The sequence below is a fragment of the Zonotrichia albicollis genome, chromosome 2 (genome assembly GCF_047830755.1).
Source record: "Zonotrichia albicollis isolate bZonAlb1 chromosome 2, bZonAlb1.hap1, whole genome shotgun sequence".
Taxonomy (NCBI): Eukaryota; Metazoa; Chordata; class Aves; order Passeriformes; family Passerellidae; genus Zonotrichia; species Zonotrichia albicollis.
In genome coordinates, this window is record NC_133820.1 from 98,090,382 (window position 1) to 98,110,955 (window position 20,574).

Below are 20,574 nucleotides of genomic sequence, written 5' to 3' on the forward strand. Positions count from 1 at the left end.
AATTCATATTATTAAAGATTACTACTACAGTAGCTTTTTAATGAACTTGTCACAATCCTAGATGATAAAAAAGATGCATTATCGCTTGTTTTTAATTTTTGGAGACATTATTTCATGTAATAAGATGGAACAAAATGTGCTGCCATCATATTTAGTACTCTGTGTTGATCACAGAGTGAGCACACTACACCAGTCCCAGCTAAAGAGAGAAAAGAAACAGATGCTCAGTCCTCATTTTGAGTAGTTACACATGGCTTTAAGTGAAGGGTAAAGCTAAGTGGAAATCTTGCTGATGCATCCAAGGTAGAAGCTAGCTGTGAGGTCTGCAAGTACAAATTCTGCTCTAAATGAAATCACAGTCACACCCAGAACTTCTTGCATTGATTCAGCCTGATAGGAAGTATCAGTACAGCAGTGACAGACAAAAGGACCTTCATGCACTTAGATATTCTAAACAGAGCACTGTTTCCACTTCTTTCTAGATATTAGCCTTGGTGGAAGACTGAGTGCTATTTTTAAGTGTTGTTTTTCTGCACATGATGAGCTGTGGAGAAGCAGAAAAAACATTTGCTAGTAGCGTATTTGAAATCATACTTCTATTTCTGAAGTATTGTTTGCTGTGAAGATTATCATGATTTCTTTAAATACTCAGGTGAAAGAAATACTGGAGTAGAATAAAGGTCTTTCTCACGTACATTCACAGTGACTTTTTAAAAGAAGGAAAACAGAAAAGTGAACAAAAAGATTAAAAAAAAAAAACAAACAACTTGAGTTTCCCAGGAAATATCAACACATGTTTAAAAGTATCAGTTATAAAGTGCTGGTACGGTAAGCACTGTATACAAGTTTTTATTCTCTGAGGCAATTCAGCTGCTGTTATTTTTCAACAAGTAATTTATGGTTTTATTCTTATCTAGATGACCCTCGGGGCAAACATCAAAAAAAAATACGAAGCAAAACCCAGAATTACCTTAATCTTTATGCTGTAGATGGGCTGCGGACTCTCTGTATTGCAAAAAGAGTAAGTAAATGCAGGCTTTTACTTAGTTTTTAAGGAGAGTCTTTACAAAGATTACTGAAGGTATTTATTATTTTATTGTTCTTGATTCCTAACTTCTTTTTCATTTTATTCAGTAAAGTATGAATGCCTTTGCATCGTATTGACTTTGCCCTCACATACTCTTTGTAACAGGTTCTCAGCAAGGAAGAGTATGGCTGTTGGTTAAAAACTCATTTAGAAGCAGAATCCTCTATTGAAAATCGTGAAGAACTTCTGTTTCAGTCAGCACTGCGGTTAGAGAGGAATCTGCATCTGCTAGGTAATGAAATGAGAGCTGGACATGAAATTAAAATGTGATAAAAATTCTGAAAGCTTGGCTATGAAATCCGTCCTTTCCCTTAAATTGTTTCTGACAGTATAGAAATTGGCTTTCGTGGGACTTTATCATGACTGTCACATGCAGCACCACAAAGGAATAGGATATAATTAACATAAAAGACATACCCTGTTTTCCTGCTCCTCCTCATTTTATCACTGGTGAGGTAAGTGGAGTAATAGCAGGGATGAATTTGACACAATATCCTAAATGGGAACTGCTGCTTTAAAGAAGAGGAGGACTTGGCCCAAGGTGTCTACAGAATTTCATTAGTTCAGTGCTGCTTCAAGGTGTTGGAGACTTCCCTAACTCCAGGGGCACCAGAGACACACAAAGCAAAGCTCACAAACTGCATTTGTGAGAGGCGTCAACTTTCACATACATCAGGTTCAGCACATGCACTCAGGGCCTGTGTATTCTGTGGCAAGGGGTTCCAGTTAAAAACAGTGTATGTAAAAAAGTATTGCAAGAGGTAAATCATACTCTTTTGAGCTGAGATGTTGAAAGATGTTCACCAATTGCCAGCATGGATCTGGGAGACAGATCCACCTCACCCAACTTCTAATGCGTCTACTACAGATCTCTGAGCCTCAACATAAAAAAAAAAAAAAAAAAAGAAAAACAGTGAGCTCTGGCCAGTAGTAAATGATCAGTCGATCAGTTCAGTCATTCCCTAAGTAACTTGTACTGTGGTTTGTAACTTGCAATGATCCGTCATCATTAGGTTGTGGGAGTAAAAATTCAGTATGGAATATATTTTTCTTTATTTGGATAGCAATAGCTTTCCCAAGATTTCCCTAAGAATGTGTTTTCATGTAAATGACTGGTGCTCAGACTTAAGGGGACTTCTGTTGTTAATTCCTTTTTTTCAAGGAAGAATCATAGAAGAAATAATTAGCTGAGAAAAGTTTGTTTTGTTTTTCCTGTTGTTCCAGGTAACTTGTATGTCTGTCACTTCCTCATTTGCTAGTGGCAGGGCTTGCATTTCCTCACATTGAAGTCTCTATGACACTCAGTGGAACACTGATGTACCAGTGGTGACATTGAGCTTGGTCCTCAGTGCCTTTTTGCCACTTCTCATATATATGAAAATCTTGTCTCAGTCAATTGATTTATGTAAGCTTAAAACAGATACTCAGTGTCTTGTAACAGGTAGAAAGATGCATTGAAAGCATGAAAATGCACATTTTACTGTCACATCATGGTCAACAGATTTATGATTTATTCTCTGCTATATCTCATTTGGGCACCAGCATCTTTCTGCAAGAGCCATGAGCAGCAACAAGGCACTAAAAGGTTTATGCTTGCAGTCTAATCTGCTGTTGCAAATCTGCAGTCCTGCTATTAGTCTCCTTCAAAAGAGAATTTCTAGTGACCCACTCTTCTTGCTGAGAAAAGGCAGTTAAGACCTTTAGGAACTGAAATTATCTCCAAGGACCTATGCTTCTCTAGCAACATTCAGCAGAAATAATATAGATATAGGGCATAGAGACAATAAGCCTTGTGAACCTCTGGAACTAGGAGTGGCATCTGGTAGCTTTTGACATTTTGAGTTCTGGATTTGTTATTTACAACTGTTTACCACAGCTACTTTCCTTTTGTCCTCAATACCGCCCAAAAGCTGCCCAAATCTTGCAACCATTGGTAGTTTAGCTGTCTCCCAGTAAAAGTGGCTGCTGGTCTGGTTGGTGTGGGTTTTGTTTTGTGGGGTTTTTTTGTTTTGTTTTGTTTTGTTTTGTTTTGTTTTTTTTGTAATCTAAGCTTAAAATTCAAGGGCAACCCTAAATGTTCATTTAATATGGAATGTTTTGCTTTTTTTGTGTGCTTAGGTGCAACTGGCATAGAGGACCGTTTGCAGGATGGTGTTCCAGAAACCATCGCGAGCTTGCGCAAAGCTGGGTTGCAGATCTGGGTTCTTACTGGAGACAAGCAAGAAACAGCTGTTAATATTGCATATGCCTGCAAGCTACTAGATCATGATGAAGAAATTATCACTTTGAATGCTGAATCACCAGTAAGCAGATCCAATATACAAGTTGACTAATTAACTAGTTTTGCTTTATTTTCAACTTGTACAATTAAAAGTTTGATGGCTTTTTTCCTTTTCCTTTTTTTTTTTGCTTCTTTTCCTGCTTCAGCTGTAATTTTCAGGTAGGACATGGCTTTGAATACTTTTCAGTGAATCATGTGTCCAAACCATAGCCTCATGTATCATTACCTTACTGAAAACATATAACTGTGTGCAGTGAACTCCACCATGAATGAAAATATGCCATAGCAGCATCAATCACTTTCTTCAGTATGCATTCTCAAAACATCCCTATTTCTGTGTATTGGCACTAATGGGTCTAAAAGCAACCTGTTATTAAGTGCATGTTGAGAAAAAAGCAATTAATAACCTGTTGAGAAATTGTGTTTTATTTTATGCCACTGAAATGTAGTATTTAGATAACTCAGTCATTCATGTTTTCTCAGGTGGCTTTTTCTCTGGAGATAGAAACAATATTTAAATTTTGACGCTAACAGTGAGAGGCAGAATACCACATCTACAATAATGCCTTGCTTCCTAACAGACCTTTTCTAATCCTTCTGAATTACTGGTCTTTCCTGTGCTCAACTTGATGCAAGCAGTCACAAAGAGTTTACTGATATGGTCTAACATGCAAGGAACCAGACTGATAGAGCTATAGTCCTTTTATGGGGTGATAAAATTGGACTTCAGATCAGCAGAGGAGAGGTAGGTCGTCAGTATTCAACTCCAATTTCTTTCAAAAAGGAAGAAAAGATAACAGCAATTTCCATTCTTGGGTGTATCAACTGAACTGGTAAATTAATTTTCCATGGTTTTTCTTTTTAGTCATACTTTACTGTAAGACCAATAGCATTTCTTTTAAATGTTCTTATATTCTCAATAACATCTTCTAGTTGAGTATGGCTAGGAGAGAGATTTCAGCTTAAATAACCTTTAATTGGCCTTTAACAATGCATAACTCTTTGATCTGAGTTGTGGGCGTATACATGGTGTTCATCACCATAATGGAGTTCATCACCATACTTAACTTGGTACCAATTATATATCATTTCTCAGCACTGTTATTCTGAGAAGGAGCTAAAAGAAATTTAGCATACAAAAGTACATGTTAAAGAAGAATTAGATTTTAAGCCTTTCTACTCTTTACTGTTGTTATATCTTCTGCAAGAGTTAAGAACAAGTTCAAGAACAAGTTCAGAACAAATAGAAGATTATTAGAAATTAAAACTTTACCAGCACAGCAAATAATACATTCCCCATATTAGTTATGCCTAAACATACAGCAAACAGAAGCCTTTCAATACATGTTCTTTTCTCTCAAGCATTTTTATTTTGAATTTCTTTTCAGGAGACTTGTGCTGTCTTGCTGGAACAGTGTCTGCAATGCGTAGAGTCTAAATTTTCAAACAACACAATAGACGGAGCTACTGGAAGCATGACTGTTGGGTTCACCCCTCTCTATCCACCTTCTTCCCCTGTGCTTTCCAGCTTGGGCCTAGTCATTGATGGAAGGACTCTAGCTTATGCCCTGGAACCCACACTAGAAGATAAATTTCTTGCACTAGCCAAGCGATGCCGTTCAGTCCTATGCTGTCGCTCTACTCCACTTCAAAAGAGCATGGTAGTGAAACTAGTCAGAGACAAACTCAAAGCAATGACCTTGGCAATAGGTAAATACCTCCGTTTATACTAGTCTGCCTTGATGTATACTGTGTCTTGAAAATTTTGATTTTTTTTGACATGCAGCAGAGCCCTCCCAGCTGCCTCACAAATGAAGCAGCCATCCAGTTTTGTCTGAAAACATGTTGAACAATTCTAATATATTTATTCTAACATACTTACTCAAAACCAGGATAAAGCTCTGGAGTAGTATTTGGGATTTCTTCCTGCAGAAGTTAAGTAATCAGGACCTAGTTATGCTAAGAGGTTTTGACATGTGTAAACACAGCTGTGAAGAACTGGGTTATCTTATGCTGTGCAAAACACCATTTTGCAATCATTGTATTGCACCCAAAAATACTGTGCTCAGTGCTGTTTCACCCAATCATGCCTAAACTCAAGGTTCTGTCTTTATCATCACAAGGCAGCCATAAGCACAGGCTATTACTTGGCCTTGTCATTATAGAGAGTGGATTTACAACTGGTATCATAACAACACTTACACTTCCCACCTGATCACTCAACTGGCAAAGGGGAGATTTTGGCAGTCCATCTCTCTTAAGTTTGACAGGATCTTCCCTGTTTCTATGATTTTTACACAAGTCAATCAGCTCTTCTTCCCCTAGCTCAAGTTTAGGTTCATGTTTCATTTGAAGATATGCTTTCAGCATATACTGTCACAAATACACTTGTTTTCATCTATCTGTGTTGGTTAATTATATCTGGAACACACATGGGTGGGACCTGCCCATGAGAAACCCTAAGTACATATAAAAATTGTACATCAACATCACCAAATATGTGCTGATTATCACAATCTTCATGCTGAATGTATTATATCTTGCTCAAATATTCCTCCCTCCCACTGAATTTATATCTTTGGCTAACTGACTGTTAATAATTTTCATATGTTGTAAAAAACATCTGGCTCATTAACTTGAATGATCCATAATGCTTAAAAACACTAGTGGAGACTGGGCAGCTTGTATGTTCTTTCTTTCTGAGCATCTTGAGCCTATGAGTTGAGCTTAAGCTCTTGCTCTGGCTTAAAGCCTAGCTGTATGCATCCTCCCTTTTAGCCAACATGAGCTAATTTGGGTTGTAGCCTGCAGAAAAGGAGACTCGGGGGTGGCCTTTTCACTCTCTACAATTTCCTGAAAGGAAGGACTGCTTCCTTGTAGTCAGGTTGATCTCTTTCTCCAGACAGCAGCTGACAGAACCAGAGGACACAGTCTTAAGCTGCACCAAAGGAAATATAGGTTGGATGTTAGGAAAAAGTTTTTACGGAAAGAGTGATACAGTACTGGAATGGTCTGCCCAGGGAGGTGGTGGAGTCACCATCCCTGGATATCTTTAGAAAAGGATTGGGTATGGCACTCAGTGCCATGGCTTAATTGAGGGGTTAGGGCATGGGCTGGATGATCTTGAAGGTCTCTTCCAACCTTGTGATTGTGTATAACACAGTCACAAAGACACCAGCTTTGTCTGGTGAGTGGCTGCCACTCTTACACATGCCAACAGGAGGGAAACTGATGACATGTGGTGGGCACCTCAGCCACTGAAGTTTAAAAGGAAGCGTCTTGTTATAAGCTAACACAGTGTCATTTTCCATTAGTACGCTGGCTGTAAATTTAAGAGGATAAGAACTAGATACATATCTCATTCTGGTATCCTGTCTACAGCACCTATCACTTGTGGGATCATAATTGGCAGCAGAGTAGGGAGTGGTGGCTCTGCAACCATTCCAATTAAATTGCCTTGCGTGAAGATCTCAGACTGGTCAGCTCTACTCTCTTGACTTTTTCTTTCATTCATCTACTTTTTAACTCTTTTTAGTATTTTTTACAGTGTAGACATTTTCATTGGCTTTAGGCCTTCTTGCACTTAACCATACCTGATTGCAGGCAGACTCTTAATCAGGAAGCAGAAGTATTGGGGATGCTTATTCTCATCATTCTGCTGTTTACTATTGGTGCAGTTCAAGCCTGATACCTGAATTTTAGGTATGATTAAAAAGAAATGGATTTGTTTTGTTATTTTCCTGTGACAAAAAGGTCTAAAAAGATCAGAATGTCTTGGAAACTTTGCAAGCTTTGAACCTTATGTTCTAAAGGTATCCTCTCCTACTGCACATCTCCATTACTATAACCAAGCAACACTTAGTAAATGTCTCTCTTAACTGTACTCAACCAACACTCAATAGCAATTGTTTTTCCTTTGTTTTGTTGCTGCCAGCTATTGTTGATCTGCTAGTGACAGCAAAACTGCATTTTGTCATCTTTAGGTGATGGTGCTAATGATGTCAGCATGATTCAAGTGGCTGATGTTGGTGTGGGGATTTCTGGTCAAGAAGGCATGCAGGTAATGTTGCTCATTCATGAGGGCATGAAACACTTCTTATAGGTCACATTGTTCAGACTGCCTTTGGATAGTCAGCACAAATAAAGGAAAAGCAGCAAGTTGTGCTGAGGAGTGCCAGTTCTGTCTTATAAGGGCTCTCTCAGCTTGAGTTTGAGCTCACACATGTTCTGAGATCCATGACTGTTTACAAACACTCTGCCTTCTCAGAAAATTGAACTTACCAGATCTCTCTAAGCAATATGATTAAAGAAATAATTTGCTAAATAATTGTTTAAAGGAGAAAAAAACCCTCAGCTATGCATTATTTAAGAAATAAAGGTTCATGTTATTCCCCTCTCTCCTGTATTGCTTGGGTATACTTCTTCTGTGGAGTGGCTGCACAAGCCAGTACAACTGATGTAATAGCTATTTGTATAGTGTGGTGGTGACCCTTAGCCCAGCCACCCACACATCTCACTCACTCAGCTTATTCAGACAGCAAAACAGTAAATAAAGTAGAAATTGTGGCCCTTTGCAGAACCACTGCTCCTCACACCTTATAGCAAGTCTTGGTTTGGCCACATTTTCAGTCACAGGGAATAGCAGGATGAGGGTGCTTGCCTTGTAGTCTCCTGGATGTGTTCCACCTGTGATTACTGCATTTACCACTCTGTAAGAGGTACTTCTCTCATCCCCAGAAGAGAGGATGTATATGTATAGGATGTATGTATTATCTCAGCCTCCTCTACATCAGTTGCAGTGTTAGGACCAGACTTGGCAGTAAGACCCAGAGAATGAGGAGGATACCTTATTTCCACAACCTGCCTTGTATTTGGGCAGGCTGATTGCAAGAGAAAACAGAGTAGCTGAGTATATGTCAAATACTCTACCAGGAAAGTGGGAAGTGTTTCCATCCTGAGGACCTGAGCAGATGAGCATGCTCCTTAACTTAGTTACCAGTGGGTGGTTCTCTGACCCAAATTGCATTTTTTGCAACATTGGCTGGATGTTTTGCTCAGAAAGGAAGAGAGGCCTCCCTCACACAGTGCACAAGTTGGCTGTAGAATTTTATTTAATGGGATTTCATGAATGCTGTAATTTATTTGGGTTGACACAAAAAAACTTATAAAACAAAAATGTAATTGAGCTATGAACTTGGGTATCAACTTTTTGCATTTTCTGACTCCTGATCAGCAGAAGCTAGGACAGGTCACTGGAGAAAAGTCAGTGGATATTTTTCTTATTTTATCATGCACTTTTCAATGTGTATGCATCTTCAAATCCTGCAGGCAGTCCAAGCTCCAGAGAGCTCAGAGAAGGCTGGTTTTGTGGGGTCCCCTCCAAACCTATAAATTCAAAAAAATATGCTGCAAACATTTTTCTTGGGTCTTACCACCTCTTATGAACTTACCAATAAGCTGCATCATCTATGTATTAATTCAGATACTTTTTTTCCTAATGCAGACATAAACTGTTCGTAGCATTTTTTTGACTCCTTGTCCCTTTATGCCACTTTCAGTTCAGCTCATACACTTATTATAACTGGTTCTCAGATCCTCTGGCTTTTGCAGTGTATCCAGGTCTGAAAGCTGTTATCTCATTAACTCATTAAACGACCTGGTTTTATTTCTAAATGAAAGTTCAGCAGAGTGGAAAATGTTTATAGATCACTTCCCTTACTGCGAGTCCTAAGGACCCACACAGACCTCTTTACTATGAACAACTGTCAGAATTGCACACATGCAGGTACTCAGAAGGTGTTGAGCATTTAGATGCCTAAGACAGCAATACTGGCTGATTTATTTTCTTTTCACATTCTGTGGAAGCATGTGGAGCTGGAAGAAAAAAAAAATAAATGTGAAAATCAAGTGGGTATTTTGAGCCTAAGTAAACATGCAAATGTAATTGGATAACATATCTTTCTCTCTATGTTCCTCACCATAATAAAAATGGAATAAAAAAAGAAAAATTCGTGACACTTCTCAGAGCCTGCTGAGAAGTACTGTGTTAGAAGCACAAATGAAGCTAACGGGTTTGTTTTGACATTGGAATAGGCTGAGATGGGGTGGAGGACAAGGAAGCAGACATAGCATAGCTGTTTTCTACTCAAACTGCAAGATAGCTGTATGTCTGCAAGACAAATCAGACTTCAGTGCAGGGAGGTTATAACAAGTGTGTCTCAGTACCTGAGAAATCCTAGGATGTGTCAACATATTAAAAAGTTTCTCAGTCCTCATATATAGCTACTGCTTAAATTGCAATGCATTTTTACACCTTCTCTTGCATACTGTTTTAGAGTTTATTTTATTAGCTTCTACAAGCACCTGCTTGGGAAAACTAAGCCCTTTTGATGTTTTACCAAGAAAGAGAATTAGGAAAACTTAAAAGGAAATATGTCTCTCATTTAAAAATACAGCCAAAGTATATCTAGCGGAGTGTAAGGAAGATACTGCTCCTTTGGAGGTTTTCACCTTCCCTCCTGTTTTTGCTGAACTGAATTGTGAGAAGAAAGGTGATACCAAAACAGAAAAAGAAATGTAAAATAATACTAAATTAAATCTTAGTGGGTTCTTAGGGATAAGGAAAATCATGAAACACCCCCGATAACACAAGTAGATCTCATCTAGATATACAGTACCCTGAAATTTAGTCAGAATTAGAGAGAAACTGTGATTCATTTTGTCAGTGTCATCTGACAGTCTGCACAGTCCCAGAGGACTCTCATCTAGTGTGATTTTTTCTCATACACAGTTACAGAAAATGTGTGATTTTAAAAATCCCTCAAAATACTGATATCTCAGGACAGCCAAGTAAACTGTATAAACCAGGGCTGCAAATAAAATTAAACTAATATTTTTGTTGTTTTTTCTTTTAAAGTCAAATCATTATGATGCAACCACTTAATTGTGCTGTTCTTATCTTTTTCTTTGGAAATTCATTTTGCTCTGTAAGTGCACTGTAGTTTTTACAGAGAAAGATACAGTCACCAAGGTCTTCACACATGAACCCTGGGCTTTCATGCTCATGCAACTGCAATTGCCAGCCATTCTCCCACCTCGAGCTCTTTGTTGTTGTTTGTCACCATCTGCAATGCAGGCTGTAATCTCCTCTGGGTGAGGACCGGGTTGCCTTGAGTTTGCCCATGGGTGTTTCACATCCGTGCAGCAATAGCTGCACTTCGTAAGCACTGTCATGAATTTCATTCTTCATGAGTACAACTTCCACTGCCTGCAGGAGTTGAGAAGATGACTAGATTCAATGTTAGTGTTGAAGGGATGCTTTACAATAATGACTCCAACCTTTGTTTCGTTGAAGGCGGTGATGGCGAGCGACTTTGCAATCCCGAGGTTCAGGCACTTGGAGAAGCTTTTGCTTGTTCATGGCCACTGGTGTTATTCCCGACTCGCCAACATGGTGCTGTATTTCTTCTACAAAAATGCAGTAAGTGTTTGACTTGGCAGCTTTATGGCACCACATGTTTCCAGGGTTTATTTTGTGCTAAGTGAGCATTAGGTTAGCCTTCAAATGGTTTATAAATAAGCTGCAAAGAAATTTGCAGAGCTGAAAGACAGCTGGCTGCCATTTGCAGAAATACGGGACCCACTCCATAACAGCTACAGTGTGCTGCTGAATGTGCAAATTAGGTAACACAAATAACAAGCACTGCTGAAGAAAAGTTTCTTTACTGAGCAGTTTTGCAGAATTTAGCTGGCTGGATATGGGAGTCTTCAATGCCAAAGTCATCCAACATTGGTCCCAAGTAGCAGTTGAGTGTGTTTGCTCTTCCTGACTGTATCGCATCATTGTTTATGAATCACTGTACATATTTCCTAGTGCCTTGAGATAATTTGAATCCTCTCTGTGTCTCAGATGCAGAGACTGGGAAGGTTTTTTTCCTTGATTTATCTTATTTCCAACTAATCAAAAGAGTTCATTAGAAAGGAAGCACATGGTGGTAAAGAACGGGTCTGTGTTTCCTCCCTGGTGCATGAAACAGGCCTCAATCCAGTACTGGGCATCAAGCCAGAAGCAGCTCAACTCCTTGGCCTCAACAAAGGCCCTTTGCATTGATCTTGGAGTACAAAGATGATTGATTGAAAACAGCCTAACAAGGAAACCAAGAATACCACCAGCTGGGTGGGAGTCACTGGCAGGCACATATATTTGCTCACTTGCAACAGCTACAACTCACTTTGGGAGCAAGGCATATAAAGAAGCAAGAAAAAGAGGAGAGATAGAGCTCTTATATCTCTGTTTGCTTCAAAGGGCAATGTATGAATTGTGTGCAGGAGACTGGATTTTGTCCTCAGTATCAGAAGAAAAGTGGCTTTCAGTTTTGTAAAAGTTGCTTTCCAATTTTAATCTAATCCTCAATTTTTATCAGAAGGAAACCATTATTTGCTCAAAATTTTGAACATCACCAGAATATCTAAGGGTGCTAAAGAATTAATGAAGAGTCTTTTTGTTAAAACAAGCATGTTAAAATACATGCTGTGGTCAGAGCAGGGACTGCATGCAAGTGCCCTTTCAAACATAGAAGAATGAAGGGACTTTGTAATCTGAGCTGCTGCTTGAGTCAGAAATAGCAAGCAGATTTAAGTAATGCTGCTCTGAGTGGAGAGCCACCTGTTGAAGTACAGCAGTGAAATGTGGTGGTGTTCAGATCCATCAGTTTTAAGGCTTAATCCTGAATGATGCTGAACATCTGTACTCCCACCCCCAGTGCTGGATGTTTCCAAGGTACCCATTGGCATTATCAAATCTGAACTTCCAAGAGCTGTATGCATAGCCATCTTATATTAAAAATTAAAAAAATAAACCCAGAAGTAATGCACATAAGACACTCCAGCAATCAGCAGCCAGAGATGCTGCTTATACATCAATGCTTTTGTTCAGCTTGGGTATAATCTTCCATTTTCTGTGGTACAACTGCCCTTGATTACAAGTATTATTTCTCATGCCATTTTTAATAAGACATTTTCAGAAGCTACTGCCTCAAGGCTAGAAAATAACTGAAGAGATCTCTTTGTGTTGGCTGTGTTTTGGCAGCCTTCAAAGCTTCCTGAGAAATACTTGTTGCTTCTGACTCAAAACTGTAGCTGGATAGCCAGCATATAGACATGAATACGCCTGACACAGTGCCTGCCCTTAAGGAAAGATTGTCAAAAATGGAAAGATAGGAGCACCTGAACCTTCTGCAAGGAGACTATTCTGGATGATTCTCTACAGAGAGTCAAGATAGCTGCACTACAGACGTTCTGCAAGTTTTCTGTTTGCTTAAGTGGTTTCTTTTCCCCATTTGTTCATACTATGAAATTTTCCATTCTCCACTAGAACCTAGCTAATTTAAAATTTAAACTTCACATTGCTGCAAAAGCCATTTTGAAACTTAGATGACTTCCCCAAGAAGATGTTTAGCTTCATGGAGATGATAAAAATACAAGTAAAATATAAACTAAAACATAGCATGATAGGCAATATCTGAGCTTGATGAAAAGGGATTTCACGTAAACAAATTTTACCTGCACACCTTCCTGTTTATACATTGTCTCTGCAAGGCAGCACTAAAAATTTTTTAATATATACTTCATTCACTGACAAATTCTCTCTGGGACCACATTCATAAAACAGTCTCATCTGGCAGGGGAGAAAGGGAAAGATTTTTTACTTAAAATCTTTATGTAAATTTGTTTTGTCTTTTTCAGAGAGGTAATACACAGAGGCAAGAGAGAACATTTGAAATAAAATTTAAAAAACTTGTTTAACACAAAATAAAATTTCAGGAGAAAAAAATATTATTTAAGCCTCATTTATTTGTAAAAATTCCTTCAACAGCACTATTAAGACCCATAGTAGAACTGGAAGGAAGATTTTCAGCTGACTGTATTTTCATCAAAATATCTATTTTTGTCAGAGCCAAATTTTTTCCAAGACAGGTTAGCAAGGCTCTAGAGAGAAAATTTACTATCTCCAGGATTAGCTGCATATTGTTTTAAAAGAGTGATAAAAAAGTACATAAATTTACATATTTATTGTAATTTCTTTTTGAGAAATTACTCAAGAATTTTTTGTTGTTGGTTTTGGTGTGGAGAAGAAATAATTTTCAAAATATATTCGATTTGGGAATGAAACTGCTGTGTCCCAGACAACTGTACTGAAGAGGGTAAGGTCTGGTAACTCAGTCTTGTTTGGGCCATAGTAAGATATTATTCTTGAAAAACGTTTAGAGAAACATCTATAGAGGTCGTGCTTACAAAAATACTACCATTTAACTTTCCCTAGGGTAATTTATAGAATGAGCTCACCAACAGTGATGTGTATTTGCTGCTCATTACAAGCCACTTCAATGTAGTATGTGAACTTTCCTTGAGCATTTATCTGCTTTATATAAATGCAGAAGATATATGTATATATGTATGTGTATGTATATGTAGAAATACATACATGTATGTACATTTGTGTACTGCAGGACTTTCCTCTTATTCTGTGGAAATTCCCCTTTACAAGACAGATTTACTCTCCTTAAAGCAGCTTTCACTGACTAAGCACAACATAGCCTTTGTTTTCCTCCTATGTTTAATTTTCAACCACAGTTGGGCACACAGATAGAACAGATCTGTATTTTCCTCTGTATATCTAAAATGCATGAAGGATTAACATTCTCCATCTGACTGAAAGCTTTTTGAGAACAGAGTACAAAAAGAAGAGGAAGTGAAAGGAGAGGTCATGTCATTTCCCATCTTCATCATTAAAAGGAGGAAAACCCTCAACAGTTTCCAACAGTTTTCTGGTTTTAATCACTTTACAAAGATTAATAAAAATTTTAGTTTTAGGAGAACCAAACCTGGGAATTTATTCTCTAGGAAGCTGGCTATCTTTTTCTAGGCCTCAAATCCTTCATCAGCATCTGAAATCAGCACCTTTATTGAGCCCTCTGGATTCTCCATGCTGAAGACATTGTAGAAAAAATTAGTTGTGTCGTTTGTTTCTTTTTGGGTGATTCCTACCCAAGTAGATGAACAACCCCTCTGCATCTGTGTATGCAGCTGATTCCTTCCTCGAGCTGAAGAAGGAGATTGAGGAATCTTTACAGCACTGCTAATTTGCTGAGTGTCAAAGCACAAAGATTGAATAGTTAAGATGACTTTTCTAGAATTCTAAATTCACCTTCCTTACTGCTACTGGTCTCATGTTGATCTTGAGAGAAGGCTCTGCATTTATCTGTTGTAGACTGCAGAAGTCTCCCAAAATATCTCCAGCCAGCAGAGGGTATTATTGTGGCAATTCTTGTTCTTACAGTAGCTGTGTAAGTGCTGTGACATCAGTACTCATTTACCTAGAGGTCAGTGGTGGTTGGGAGAGCTTTTTACAGTTAGTTAAATTGCACCTCAGTGTTTCACTTGAACTGAAAGTTAATTTTGTGTGGTGCCCAAGGTCTGAGGTTGCAGCAGCACAAAGACTTGCAGGTGTGCCAGGTGTTTGCAGCTTAGCCAAGTGGTCCATGCATCAGGAAGTGAGTTAAAGAGCAGGTATCCTCACAAGGATTGCTCACATGTTCAGCATTCATAGATAAGTTCTTGCAGAGCTGGAATGAGAATGGTTTCAGAACACAGTGGGATGATGATCCTCCTTATCTTGTTATATTTACAGCATTACTTGTTCTGTTTCAGATGTTTGTGGCCCTTCTCTTCTGGTACCAGTTCTACTGCGGGTTCTCTGGCTCATCAATGATTGATCAGTGGTATCTGATCTTCTTTAATTTATTCTTCTCTTCTCTTCCACAACTGGTTACTGGTGTGCTGGATAAGGATGTGCCAGCTGAAGTGTTAATTGCTGTACCTCAGCTTTATAAAAGCGGACAGAATATGGAGGTAAAAACTTCTTGATTGCTGCAGTTTCTTTTCTGAACATCTTTAGTTTTGACTGAAAACCAGCCCTGCTCCCAAAGAGTAGATGAGTGGTAAATACAGTCTGAGAAGTCAGTGTTATTACTCTGTGATACTTCTTATCTGAGTCAAAATGCCAAAAGTACACCTAAACAAAAGGCACACTAACAAAAAAAGCCCCAACCAGCCATATTTTTAATACGTATCAGGAGAGAAGGCTGGATGATTTAATTCAATCTAAACTGAACACCTCCTTCATGGTCCAGGCTCACAAATAACGAAAAAAAAAAAACCAAAACAGATTGCACTTTGTAGCTAGTGCAGGCTTTTACAAAATAACCTCACAGTACTTATTCAAAACTTCACTTCCCAGCCCTTTACAAAAAGAAGACAAAGATGGCCTTGGTAGTAAGCACTTAAACTTAGTCTCTGAGGGAGGTAGTCACAGATGACAGATTCAGCTGAAATATCTGTTAAAAACACCTTGTCCCCATCTGCTTGAATTGCACAATGAAAACAAAAGGAATTGCAGGAGGAATTTGAGCCAAACCATTCCTGGTAATTACAGGTACAGTGTACCGTGGGAAAATCTTGCTGTTTGGCAAACTATCTATATGGGGAGGACCTTGTTTTGGGGGCAGAAGTCTTCTTAAAAATGTCTTACAAAGCTGTCCTCTTAGAGGACACAGTAAGTGGTTTTGCCTCCAAGTGTACACCTGTATTTGGTACCCCACACATGTAGTAGCATTGCTAGATACTCTCCTGGAAAGATGAAAGGAGAATTTGAGTATAACTTATTTTAGTCCAAACTCTGTCCTTTTCATCTGTTGTTTTCTGTTTTCTGCATTTCGTCTGTTTCAGTGCATCGCACTTGAAAGATCTGTACTATTAATACCTTCCTCTCTTGCACATTTTTAGGATGATAGAAATCTTGTAATGCCTTAAGGCTTGTTGGGAGGTTATGTCTGCCTGTCTTCAGCTGGCAAACTGAGAAGTCTCCCAGGTTCACAGAACAGTTATTTCTCATAGAGAAGCCCAGAAATCATTCTAAGTTTGTTTGTTTGTTTGTTTGTTTGGGGTTTTTGTTTGTTTTTTGGGTTTTTTAAAATCTATTGATCATATTCTCTTTATAGTTACCTAAAAAGGGATTTTAAAAAACCTAAAAATCTTGTTTGAGGTGGGATCTCTTTCAAAAAGGGCCTACAGTATTTTAGAATAGTTTAGATGGCTCTGGAGGCCATCTGATCCAGACCCCTGGTCAAAACAGCTTCAAACCAGAATGAGCTTTCTCAGGTCTTTATCTAGTCCAGTTTTGAATGTCTCCAGCACTGGAGATTCCACAATTCCTCTGAGCAGCCTGATGCAGTAATTAACCATGCTAGTTCAGGAGGCCAAGTAACATCATAATTCTTTCGAAGTATCTTTCCATTCCCATTTTTAGTCTACAATGATATTTTCCACTAAAGGAAGAAGACCTGATCAAGCTAGTTATTGGAGATGTAGAATATATACGAAAATTATATAACCATTTTTCCATTTATAAACTATTTTTCCTTATATCTAGGTCCCTTATATGACCATCCATATCCCTGCAATTGTATATTTCTGTAAACCAAAATGTTAGTTTAATATTGGTTTTTAGCAAGCAATTTTATGCACATACTTAAAGGTGTGTATATATATATATATATATGTTTTATATAAATATTTGTAGCATAAATTGCTGCATGAATTGCCACTAAAGACCTTTGCTGTGAATGTTCTCTAAGTACATGTGCATTTTCTGTTTTCTGCCAATAAATACCTGTGTTTGTGCTTATGCCTATGTGATGTAGAACCCATTTATTCCTGTTCATTAGTGGTCTGACTAGTGCATAAAAAAGGGCACCTTCATAAATGTTTCCTGGCCTGAGCATCAGATTAAAATTACATCCTCTGCCAGGGAAAAAAAAAAAAAAAAAAAACAAAAAAAAGAAAAAAGAGGCAAAATACTTTCATCCCAGAACAGAGTGACTTGCAGGTAGACTGTTCATGCTTCATCCTCCAGAGTAGCTAAATGATTGGCAAAGTTATGAAGCTATTTTCCCAAGCCCGTAAAACTGCCCTTGAAATATCCCCCTCAAAATACCTATCCTGGCAGAGAGGATCTTCATTATGATCTGATCTTCTTTATGTTTTATTTAACAACACAGGAGTACCAACCACACATGTTTTGGATGAACATGATTGATGCTATGTATCAAAGCTTGGTTTGCTTCTTCATCCCCTATTTTGTAAGTGTTTGGTTTAAGCCATTCTATTTCAAGCATTTGGAGGAGAACTGGCAACACAGCTTGGGCTAAATTCTGTCTTCTTTCTTTCAGACTTACTATGATTCAGAGGTGGATATCTTCTCCTGGGGAACTCCCATCACCACAATAGCTCTTTTCACCATCATCCTGCATTTGGCTATTGAAACCAAAACTTGGGTAAGGTACCCACAGCCTACATAGATGTATGCCAGCCACTGGCATAGACATAATTCTTCTCTTAGTGCCACCTTTCAAAAACATAAGATGGTTGCTCCTTTCCCTCAGCACATTCTATTTTTAGTAGGCATTTTAAAAAAGCATGGAAAGGGTTTTAAAATATGATCTGCAAACAGCTTTGTAGTGTTGTATTTATAAGAATTTTTAAATATACAAGACTCTAAACTCTTTGCTGTGCATGGATTTGACTCCAGAAATTAAAAAGTTTTAATATAAGTCACAGCAAACTTCTCAGAATATAAAGAATCATTATACTTATGTTGTTGATTTTTTTTTGTTTTGTTCTAGACTTTTCTCCACTGGTCATCTTGCATCTTCAGTATAATTTTATTTTTCTTTGTGGCTCTGGTTTACAATGCTTCTTGCCCAGTCTGCCATCCTCCATCCAATCCCTACTGGACCATGGAAAGGCTGATGGGAGACCCTATGTTCTATTTCACTTGCATTATATCACCAGTTGTTGCCTTGCTGCCCAGGTATTGTATCTTCTCTCATGTCTTTTTTTGTATGTAAAGGCACTTCATGTATATGATTGGGAGAGCAAGAACATTTTACATTCCCCATCTTTTTGTTTTGCCTAACAGCCAATTGAGTTTCTTTCAGCAGCTGATTGTTTGAAATCAGGCTGTCTAACCTGTTCTGTGCTCCTGACCACAGGAACAGACCACAGCTCCTGGCCAAGGACCACAGGAATGGGATAATTGTAGTCTGTTGGTCAAACCTCCTGGCCATGCAGAGGTTTGCTACCCTGCGAGGTTTTCTGTGATGCTTCTGGATTCAGTCCATCCTCACATAAAATTCACAGTACCCAGATTCTGATAGTTTGTTGTGAACATACTTGCTTATTTGCAGATGTAGGAAACTTGCTCTGCAGACTTATCCCTATTGCCTTCCTCATCAGGAAAGATGAAAGACTGTGTGTAATCACAAGGTGGATCAATGCCTAAAGATACAGATTTATTACAATGCCTAATTAAGTTATTAATGAAAATATTAGCCCAGCATCCAGAGCTGTCCATCTGCAAGCTTTCTTGTATGGAGCATAGGAACAGCACATAGAACTGTCTTATTTTTCTGTGTTGCACTTTTGTCTTGGATGTTTTCCCTTAATAACGTATTGGGTATTTCCTTCTTCCGTTTCTTCTCACGTGGCCATTCTCATCTTGCAGGTTCCTGTACAGAACCCTTCAGGGAACACTATTCCCAACCCAGCTTCAGCTTGGACGCCAGCTGAGTAAACTGTCCCCAGAGACTCGTGCCCAGCTCCTCACCGAGTTGAATGTAAAGGAGACAATGTGCCAGACACGGCTCTTTGCAGACAGCTTCTCCCCGAGCCTCGGCTCAAACGCCAGTGATTGTTACAAGGCTGATAACCAAAGCACTCCTTTGCCAGCCTCTCCTCAAACAAGGGAGTCACTTCTCCGAGAGGACACAGAGGCAGACCACAAAACAGATCAGACTGCGGCTGCCTCTCCCCAGGGTGCTGTGCTGTATGAGGAAAACAAGCTCCCCTCATCAGCAGCTGCTCTGGAAAGGTCCATGGGGTTTCGGGAAGTTCAGTGTGGCACTGCAGAGGTGGAGTCGTTGCCTGTGGGAACAACATTCCCATGGAGCTCAGCAGTCGACCAAGCAGACTTCAGCTTGTTGAAGTGGATCACATCAACTCCACTGTTCAGTCACATTGGGACTGTTTTACAGGTGTCATCAAGCAGTTTACAAAATGAAGCACAGGACAGTATGTGTGTGCTTGGCTCTGCTTTGCATGTGGACTTCAAAGGCTTAAAAGAAGAGAGCTCAAATAACTTGCAGGACAAAATGAAAGGAACCCCAACTGATCATTGTAAAAATGACAATTCTGAGACCACCTTTTTATGATGGGCCTTAAATATATTTATATATTTTCTATTTGCACACATTTATAGTGAGATTACTCTATTTGTTTCCAAAGGTGAAACAGAAAATCAAAGGTACAGAATGATTATTTAAGAATGTTTAAATACAGTTTATTAAGAGCTTTAAATATAAAAAGAAACACTTGAAAGTTCCATTTATATTGTTTTATTTTTTCATCTCATTTTTTAAAGAAATGCCTTTTCTTTATTTTTCAGATGCTTCTCTTTTATTCTGACACATACTGTAAAAGCAAAGGATCTGTCTTCCATATTTGAAAGGATTAGATTCAGCAACAATTACTGATATCATTATAGGCCATTCAGTAATCAAGGAGGAAAAACCATGATAATAAAGAGTCACTGTATTCCATCCATCATCTGCTTGCCAGTGTATTTTGTCACTGAGGCAAAGCTGTGGAATTATTATACACCTCTCTGTAAATGTTAACAATATCTTACCACTGCATTAATAATACTGGTATTTTATAAATGACACCATGTTCTGATATTGCAGCCATAGCATTTGATGTGTCATGATAAAACAATAAATAAATGACATCCATATTGCAAAGTGACTTCCCAGTCTGGCATTAATTGTAACTCAGCCCTTCCCTTGCAGTAGCTGGTGTTTGGTTGGGCATGGCCTTACATCATGCTGTACAAAAAGCTTGCTGCTTGTTTGTAAGGAAGGATTTGGTGGCAGAGAACTGGTGCCTCATGTCTGCTGTAGAGTTTGAGCTGGGAAGCCTGTGATCTTGGGTGCTGGTGCACTACCACAGCCACTGCTGGAGGTCTGTTCTGCTTGCTGGTGGGGTGAAGGACTGGCAGAGTGGAATTCTGTGAGACACCTTTGCTGTTGCT

At 38.7% G+C, this 20,574-nt stretch overlaps 1 protein-coding gene across 1 annotated transcript in view; it reads left to right on the forward strand.

Moving 5' to 3' along the window:
* Positions 1-20,286, forward strand: part of ATP10A (ATPase phospholipid transporting 10A (putative)) — a 109,029-nt gene extending 88,743 nt beyond the window's left edge. Inside the window, exons 11-21 of the mRNA XM_005486407.4 lie at positions 918-1,021; positions 1,193-1,319; positions 3,206-3,390; positions 4,757-5,078; positions 7,352-7,428; positions 10,723-10,848; positions 15,078-15,278; positions 17,486-17,566; positions 17,657-17,761; positions 18,110-18,297; positions 18,991-20,286. Of these exons, the coding sequence (XP_005486464.2) occupies positions 918-1,021; positions 1,193-1,319; positions 3,206-3,390; positions 4,757-5,078; positions 7,352-7,428; positions 10,723-10,848; positions 15,078-15,278; positions 17,486-17,566; positions 17,657-17,761; positions 18,110-18,297; positions 18,991-19,696 (2,222 nt within the window). The 3' untranslated portion in view covers positions 19,697-20,286. The remainder of the gene's footprint in view (positions 1-917; positions 1,022-1,192; positions 1,320-3,205; positions 3,391-4,756; positions 5,079-7,351; positions 7,429-10,722; positions 10,849-15,077; positions 15,279-17,485; positions 17,567-17,656; positions 17,762-18,109; positions 18,298-18,990) is intronic.
* Positions 20,287-20,574: the final 288 nt, after the last annotated feature.